Source organism: Acipenser ruthenus, chromosome 2 (genome assembly GCF_902713425.1).
Source record: "Acipenser ruthenus chromosome 2, fAciRut3.2 maternal haplotype, whole genome shotgun sequence".
NCBI lineage: Eukaryota > Metazoa > Chordata > Actinopteri > Acipenseriformes > Acipenseridae > Acipenser > Acipenser ruthenus.
This window is the reverse complement of record NC_081190.1, coordinates 91,339,013-91,347,710: the sequence shown is the minus strand read 5'-3', so window position 1 is coordinate 91,347,710 and position 8,698 is coordinate 91,339,013. Positions and strand designations below refer to the sequence as shown.

At 44.8% G+C, this 8,698-nt stretch overlaps 1 protein-coding gene across 1 annotated transcript; it reads right to left on the bottom strand.

Annotated features, from left to right (window-relative positions):
* Nucleotides 1-3,026: 3,026 nt before the first annotated feature.
* Nucleotides 3,027-7,944, bottom strand: LOC131702076 (zinc finger and SCAN domain-containing protein 29-like). Its single transcript, XM_059003761.1, has 2 exons — nucleotides 6,925-7,944; nucleotides 3,027-3,087 (listed from the first exon to the last, which is right to left on the bottom strand). The coding sequence occupies exons 1-2, from the start codon at nucleotides 7,745-7,747 to the stop codon at nucleotides 3,068-3,070; spliced, it is 843 nt and encodes a 280-aa protein (XP_058859744.1). The 5' UTR covers nucleotides 7,748-7,944; the 3' UTR covers nucleotides 3,027-3,067.
* Nucleotides 7,945-8,698: the final 754 nt, after the last annotated feature.

Sequence of the window (8,698 nt, the reverse complement as noted above, 5' to 3'; positions counted from 1 at the left end):
GGTTAACATTCCATAGGAGTCAGCTTACTGGGAGGCTGGTGGAGGGGAATATTTGCACCTGGCTCCAGTCCCAGGTAATGGGTAGGGGGTGGAGCTAAGGTGTACAAAAGGGGCAAGCCTCTCAACTGTTCAGAGCAGTGTTCCTGAGCAGGCAGCGTGTAAGCAGGTCTCACTCTCACTCCCACTCTCACTCTCACTCTCACTCTCTCACACACACACAATGATTTAATTCTCCTTTCTTTTGTTCACCTGTTAGAGTAACAGGTATTTCTACAGAAGAACTTAAGGACATTACCTGACTGGCCAAGACATTGCTTGTTTTCTTCACCGGGTTTAGTGACTCACTAAGCACACACACACACACACACACACACACACACACAACACCTATAGGCCAGAATGTCAGTGCTGGAACTTGGTCTAGGGCCGCTCTTGTTATTGCGACTCTGTGGCAGGGTATATGCGCCCCGGTGCATATCTTGTGTGTACTTTGTATGTATTATTGTCTAAACTTGCACTTTTAAATGAGACCCGCATTTATTTGGACTCTTAATTAGATAAACTAATAAATAAATACATAGATTTTATTTTAATTTCTGAAGCCTTATTCTAAGGCGGTAGAAGTTTCATCTACAGTTGAATTTTTAATTTCTAATACATTTTTATGAAGATAAAACATTATTGAGAGGCACCAGGTACTTTGCTTTCTTTTCAGAGAGAGAGAGTGTAGTGACACTTGTAATGATAATGTTTTGAGTGCTGTAACTTTAATATGTCTCATGCGAGAGGCTAAGTCATGCGAGATTCTAATAAGAGGGAGAGGAAGGGTGTTCTGTGTAAATAGAGGACGTGTGTTTTGTTGCTTCGTTCCTCCTTTGTTATGTTATTGATGTAGAGACATCATGCATGACACCTATATGTGTGTAGAATTTATACCGCTACAGGAGGGAACAGAGTTCTGTATAACTCATGAGACTTAATTCAAGTCTTGAGTTGAATTATCTGAAACGTTGCGTATCTGTGTTCGAACCTGCAACCAAATCTCTTTAACTGATAGATGACAGCCAAGGACCACTCGCAGCGACTGAGGGGCGATTCATCACACACTGAAACTGTGGGACATGTGAACAGCACAGTTCAATACCATATGTTCTCTGAAAATAAAGACAAATGGATCATTCATGGAGACTCCTACATCAGCAGACCAATATGTGCGAGAGAAGAGCTCTATTATGAAAATTAAAAGTTGCACTATACAATGATACACTGAAAGGGGCAGAGAAAGAGGCACAAAAAATGAATGACCTGCTCCAGTGTCACCTTCACATTATGCCGAGGTTTTGTAAACTGAGGTGTTGCAGAGTTCCAGAGTGGCCCCAGACCAAGTTCCAGGACTGACCTTCTGGCCTATAGGTGGTGTGTGTGTGTGTGTGTGTGCACTTAACGAGTCACTAAACCCGGTGAAGAAAACAAGCAGGTCCCTCTAAATGTGACAACAAGCTTTGTATCAGAACTATTAACTATGAAATGCTTTCTGCAAATTGCTTCCATATGGTGCTTAGGTCAAGGTGTGATAGTTACTAAGGCAATAAAACAAGAACAAACACAAATGACAGCTCTTGGTAGTGGATGTGGGGCTACTTTTTTATATAGTTCCCTGAAAGAGAATTTACACTGTTAAATCATTCTTTTTTCTGCCAGTTGTTAGATCAAAGAGAAAAAAAATGCCCAGCCATTTGTTTGTCCCAGAAATAATAATAATAATAATAATAATTATTATTATTATTATTATTATTATTATTATTATTATTATTATTATTTCTAAGCAGACACCCTTACCAAGGGTGACTTACAGTTGTATACAAAAAATACATATCAATAATTACAGTACAATTAAGAGCAAGATACAAAATACAATGACTTCAGTCCTAATAAGACCAAATGCAAAATGAGTGCAGGTGAAATCCAATATACTACATTGGGTTAAGTGCAGGACTATACAGTAAAATAGGGAGCAGATTAGCGCAAGTTAAAGTGCATTAAAAAGGCAGAGTGCTATATTGTCCAGAAGGGAAGAGTTGAGTTTTACAGGTGTTGTCTGAAGAGGTGTGTCTTGAGGAGGCGCCGGAAGGTGGTCAGGGACTGGGCAGTCTGGACATCCTTGGAAGGTCGTTCCACCACTGCGAGGTGGCTGCCACTAGGGTACCAGCAATGGTGGTCCTAGTGTGGGAAGACGTACACGAACAAAGTGTAATGAAAATAAGACATGCAAAAATACAAAACAAAACACAGCGGGTTAAACAGCAAAAAAATGTAGTTTGCCAGGAAGAGGCTCAGCGTTGCTTCCACTTAAAGGGAGGTCCCGCTACAGGAACCTTCTCCTTAACACACAGGATTTGTTATGTTCCCCTAAAGTAATCACTATGCTAAACACTAGCATCCCAGTTCACACACACACAGTGATCCTAGTTCCAGTGATCCCGGTATACAAACGGTGATCACTTGTTGGCTGCCTTGTTTGCTCACCCTGGTTGTACACATAGTCATGAGGATTCCCTGCTAAATGTACCTCCAGCTGGCCAAGAACAAATAAACTTTTAAAGGCATGAGGACAGGGTTCATTGACAATCAATAAATCAATTAACACATGGCCACATTCAACACTTGTTCTAATTAAGGAAGGGATTCTGACCCCAGTCCAGGCATATCAAACACAAACCTATTTTCAATAAATTTTATTTACAAACATCCAAACAAGAAACAAAAACACACTATTTACAGGTGCAGGGCCTCAGCCCTGCCACAGGGTTGCCTTGCGATTTTGTGTTTTTCACTTACCTCTTGTTGTGTTGTTTTTGGTAAACGTTGGTATAAGCACAAATTTTCTTTCAAGAACTAACTTGTTGTGTGGATTGTGAGGCGTGTGAGTAATAATGGAATTTCCAGACAGTACTTTACGTGTAAAAAGTTTTTCTTTATTAATATTTACACGAAAAAAAAAAACAAACAAAAGAAGGATGTGAGGGAGGGCGTGCTGGAGAAACAAAACGAAAGGATCGGAAGCTTCCTAGTCCTCTTCGTGATGTGCTGAATAAAACAAAAGAAAAAGAATCAAAACCAAGAGAACAACGTGAGTAAAGCTTCCGACCGTGAAAAATAAAAGCGACAAGAACCCGGCACTGATTCTCTCCCTCCAGCCTTTCCTCCGCCTACACTTTGTGGGACCAACCCCGGACACAGTAGCACGTTCCCTTTAGTATGCAAAGCCCCGCCTCGGTAGTCAGTGGAACACCAATTCCAACTGACAGGTGTCCTTGAACCTCACGTGACTCCAGTGGCTGGATTTTACATACTCGTACTTCCGCCCCTCACCAAGGTGCCGCCCCTCATAAAGATGACTTTCGTCATGGTCACGAGATCTTGGTAAGGGAAGTCCCGAGTTGGTTTGATACCTTCTACTGTCGGGAGGCTGAATTACAGACCGAAACCCCTTTGACTCATCACATATCCCACCCCTCAGAGTGGAGCCGAAGGAACACTCGGAAACCTCTAACCCCTCCTTTTTCCCCCCCTCCCGGGAAAAAAAATCAGCGTTTTGGTGTAACTTACCCGCACGATGCCTTATTTGAAAGGCGAAGGGTTGGAGCGCCAGGTACCACCGCGTAATCCTAGCGTTTGAATCCTTCATTGTGTCTAACCACTTTAAAGGGGCGTGATCTGTGATGAGTACAAAGGGTCGTCCCAGAAGATAGTATTTTAAGGACTCCATAGCCCACTTTACTGCCAGGCATTCCTTCTCTACTACTGAATACCTCTGTTCCCTGGACAGTAACTTCCGACTGATGTATAATATCGGGTGTTCTATACCATCTCTCTCCTGGGACAGAACCGCCCCCAGACCAGTCTGCGATGCATCTGTCTGAAGGATGAACTCTCGGCTGAAATCCGGGCTTACTAATGCTGGGGCCTGACTCAAATTAGTTTTAATAGATTCAAAGGCCGTCTGACACTCTGCACTCCATTTAATTTTATTTGGAGCGTTCTTTTTAGTGAGATCAGTGAGAGGGGCGGCTATAGTGGAAAAGTGTGGAATAAAGCGGCGGTAATAACCGGCCAACCCTAACAATGATCTCACCTGGGTTTTCGTGGTAGGTACCGGTGAATCCAACAGAGCCTGGACTTTTGAAACCAGCGGTTTCACTCTACCCTTACCCATTATGAAACCTAAATATTTAGTTTCTTCTTTTCCAATAGCGCACTTTGCCATGTTCGCTGTGAGACCCGCTTTCCTCAGAGACTGTGAGACGGCTTCTAATCTATTCAAATGTTCTTTCCAGGAAGAACTATAAATAACTACATCGTCGATATATGCAGCAGCGTACTCACGATGAGGTTGTAATACCCTGTCCATCAGTCTCTGGAAGGTAGCAGGAGCTCCATGAAGTCCGAACGGCATAGTGCGAAATTGAAAAAGACCCTCTGGGGTTGAAAATGCCGTTTTCTCACGAGAGGCTTTAGTTAATGGAATCTGCCAGTATCCTTTCGTCAGGTCCAAGGTTGAAATAAACCGGGCCCGCCCCAGCTTGTCTAAGAGTTCATCTACTCGAGGCATGGGATATGCATCAAACTTAGAGATAGCATTCACCCTCCTAAAGTCTATACATAACCGTAGTGACCCATCTGGCTTGTCTATTGGTACAATTGGGCTACACCACTCGCTTCGGGAAGGTTCAATTACCCCAAGTTTCAACATACACTCCACCTCCCTCCGAACAGAATCTCTCCGACTCTCTGGAATGCGATACGGTCTCTGTCTGACTCTTAGACCTGGCGGAGTGATAATAGCATGTTCGATCAAATGCGTTCTTCCAGGCACGTTAGAAAACACATCAGCAAACATATTAATTAGATCGCTTACCTCTCTGCACTGATCAAGAGTTAATTGTTCCCCCATCGGGACCTCAATTGCTGACACTGGCTCAATTGAGGGTCCAAAGTCCTCTCCCTCCTGTGCAGGAAATATAAAATGGACCTCCCGTTCTTTCCACGGTTTGAGGAGATTAACGTGATAAATTTGATTTTCTTTCCGACGCCCAGGCTGTCGGATCTCATAATTTACTTTTCCAATCGCTCGAATAACCTCAAATGGACCCTGCCATTTAGCAAACAACTTAGATTCCGATGAGGGAAGCAACAACACCACTTTGTCCCCAGGCCGAAAGTTCCTGATTCTTGCATTTTTATTGTAGCATTGCTGCTGCTTCTGCTGTGCCGCTTTGAGATTATCATGCGCCAATCGACCGACTAATTCTAAGCGATCGCGTAACTGTAACACATATTTTACTAAATTTTTAGACTCTTTTGACTGTTCTTCCCAACCTTCTTTTATGAGATCCAAGATACCCCGCGGCTGCCGACCGTACAAGAGCTCAAACGGGGAAAATCCCGTTGAAGATTGTGGTACCTCACGAACTGCAAAAAGTAAGTAGGGAAGCAGCTTGGCCCAATTGCGTTTTTCTTGATCTACAAAGCGGCGCAACATACTTTTTAAAGTCTGATTAAATCGTTCAACAAGCCCATCCGTTTGAGGATGAAAAACTGAGGTTCTAATTGAACAAATTTTTAATAATTTGTATAATTGCTGAATACAGCCAGACATAAAATTAGTGCCCTGATCAGTGAGAATTTCTTTCGGGATTCCCACCCTAGAGAATATTTTTACCAATTCATTTGCTACTACTTCTGCATTCATAGAGCGTAAGGGAACAGCTTCTGGATATCGTGTTGCGTAGTCCACTACTACCAAAATATACCGATACCCTGAGTCTGCACCCTCCAGAGGGCCTACTAAATCTACACCAATCCTCTCAAACGGTATTCCAATAATGGGCAGTGGGACCAGAGGTGCGGGGCGAACTAACTTCGGGGCAGCTAATTGACATTCTGGACACTCAGATACATACTTCCGCACAAGACCGTAAACCCCTGGCCAAAAAAACCGGGCCAGAATTCGTTCCTGGGTCTTTTCAGTTCCTAAATGACCTGAAAATGGAATGTCATGCGCTAATCTCATGACTTCCGACTGAAAAGGCCCAGGAACCAATAACTGTTTTACAAGCTGTCCCGTCCCGGGAGCCCGGGTTATTCTATATAATAAGTGCCCAGATACAGAAAAATGCGGAAATACCACTGGTTGTCCTTCCTGCATATCCTTCCCCTCAACATATCTAACCCGTTTCCAAGCGTATTGTAACGTGGGATCATTTTGTTGTTCATATCCCAGGTCAATATCTCGGTCCCAATGGTTAGGTACACTGAGAGGAGTATCTTGTATTATTTGACCTTCCACATCAGTAACCTCGCAGCCCCGGTCACACTGAACACCTACTCCCTTACCCTGCCGTTTCAGAGATTGGTTTACTTTTGAGTCAGACACCTCCCCTTGTCGTCTCAGAGTTCCCTCATATTTTTCCACCCGGCGCTCTCTTTTTGTTTTTCTGGGGCGGATTTTAGGGTTAAACAGGTCGGTTTGCAACGGGAAAATCTCGCCAATTGTTTTCTCCCGTTGCTTAGATTGTCCCCTGATAGAAACTAAGACCATTTCCCGACCTAAAATACGATCAAAAAACGGCCAGTCTCTTCCCAGGAGAACAGGGTATGGCAAACATTGTGCTACAGCCACTTTAACGTAAGCTGAATAACCATCAACAGTAAGTTTAACTTTAGTGGTGGGATAAACCCGAGTTTCTCCATGGATACAGGAGATAGCCACTTTACCCTGTGGCTCCCAGGTTACCCCCTCCAAGAGAGCTTGTCGAATCAATGTCTGTGCACACCCAGAGTCCGCAAATGCGTAAGAACTCTTATCCCCGACCTGTACTCTTAATTGATAAGGGCCCTCCCGACATTCCCCAATGTTCCTACCTGTTACCGCTGACCAGGATCTTTTTGCCAGGTCCACCTCCATCATCGGACAATCCCTGGCAATATGTCCGGGCTCATTACACCTGTAACACACTGGGGTAGAAGGCACCAACGGAGTTTGTTTGTCCTGTGAGTCAGTGACCGACAGGTTAGGGGGTTTTCCTCTCGCCCAAGATGGGGCTAACCTCGGCCTCCATGGTCTAAAGGTCTGGTTACCCCCTCTGGGCTTCATTGATTGGTTGGTCCGGGTTGGCTTAGGAGCAGGAGTGGGGTCAGGGACGGCGCCTTCGTTCGCGTCTTCATATGCCTCCGCCAGGATGATGGCTTTCTCGAGAGTGGTAGGTTGATTCCGTTTAACCCACTCCCGGTTTCCTGGCGGTAGTATTGACGCGAACTGTTCTATCGCGATCTTCTGCACCAGTTCTTGGGGGGTGTGTTCTTCTGGTTGCAGCCACCGGGTGCATTGATCCAGGAGATACTGTCCCGCAACCCGGGGCCGCACCCCCTCGGACAGCTGGTATTCCCGGAAGCGGCGCCGGTATGTTTCTTCTGTGATCCCGAGGCGTGAGAGAATAGCTTCTTTTACTTTGGCATAATCCGCTGCCTCTGTGGCCATTAATGCCCTATACGCTGCTTGAGCTTCCCCTGTCAAGCAAGGTGCCAGTTTCATGGCCCAGTGTTCCTTGGGCCACCCTGCTGCTTCTGCCACTCTCTCAAAGGTGACCAGAAAAGCCTCGGGATCATCTTCCGGAGTCATCTTTTGTAACTTCGGTTGTGTTGCAAACATCCGGGCAACCGCTGTTTCCGATGCTGGTGTCGACATTTTCTCCACCAGCTGTCCAAAGAACTGGGCGAGCTGTTCCTGGCGCTGTTCTCCATCTCCTCTCGTTTCTCCTCCTGCTCCCTAAACATTGCCAAGACTGTAGCTGGATCCATCTCCCACAATGACACCACGTGTGAGGCGTGTGAGTAATAATGGAATTTCCAGACAGTACTTTACGTGTAAAAAGTTTTTCTTTATTAATATTTACACGAAAAAAAAAAAAAAAAAAAAGAAGGATGTGAGGGAGGGCGTGCTGGAGAAACAAAACGAAAGGATCGGAAGCTTCCTAGTCCTCTTCGTGATGTGCTGAATAAAACAAAAGAAAAAGAATCAAAACCAAGAGAACAACGTGAAAAAATAAAAACAACAAGAACCCGGCACTGATTCTCTCCCTCCAGCCTTTCCTCCGCCTACACTTTGTGGGACCAACCCCGGACACAGTAGCACGTTCCCTTTAGTATGCAAAGCCCCGCCCCGGTAGTCAGTGGAACACCAATTCCAACTGACAGGTGTCCTTGAACCTCACGTGACTCCAGTGGCTGGATTTTACATACTCGTACTTCCGCCCCTCACCAAGGTGCCGCCCCTCATAAAGATGACTTTCGTCATGGTCACGAGATCTTGGTAAGGGAAGTCCCGAGTTGGTTTGATACCTTCTACTGTCGGGAGGCTGAATTACAGACCGAAACCCCTTTGACTCATCACATGGATGTTTAGACATTTATTTGCTGTTCAACAACTGCATACTTCAGAATGGCACTGAGTATATGTGAGTATATATGTCAGGGCCTAATACTGTTAATTCCAGATAAGTGTAAGTTTTTATAATTATCTTTATAACCCTTTGCCAACAGGTTGTTCTGGATTTCGAACTGACCACCCGGACCTTCCCAATGAGTGAGTAATGGCATTGGCAACAAATGCAGCTTCCATGATGGAAACAGAAACAGA

What these genes read in the sequence shown, in the direction of transcription:
- LOC131702076 (XM_059003761.1), bottom strand. Translation starts at nt 7,747, where the DNA reads ATGTCGACACCAGCATCGGAAACAGCGGTTGCCCGGATGTTTGCAACA. An exon ending in ATCCTGGTCAGCGGTAACAG is followed by an intron (nt 3,088 to 6,924) that starts GTAGGAACATTG and finishes TGTTTTATTCAG; the next exon opens with CACATCACGAAGAGGACTAG.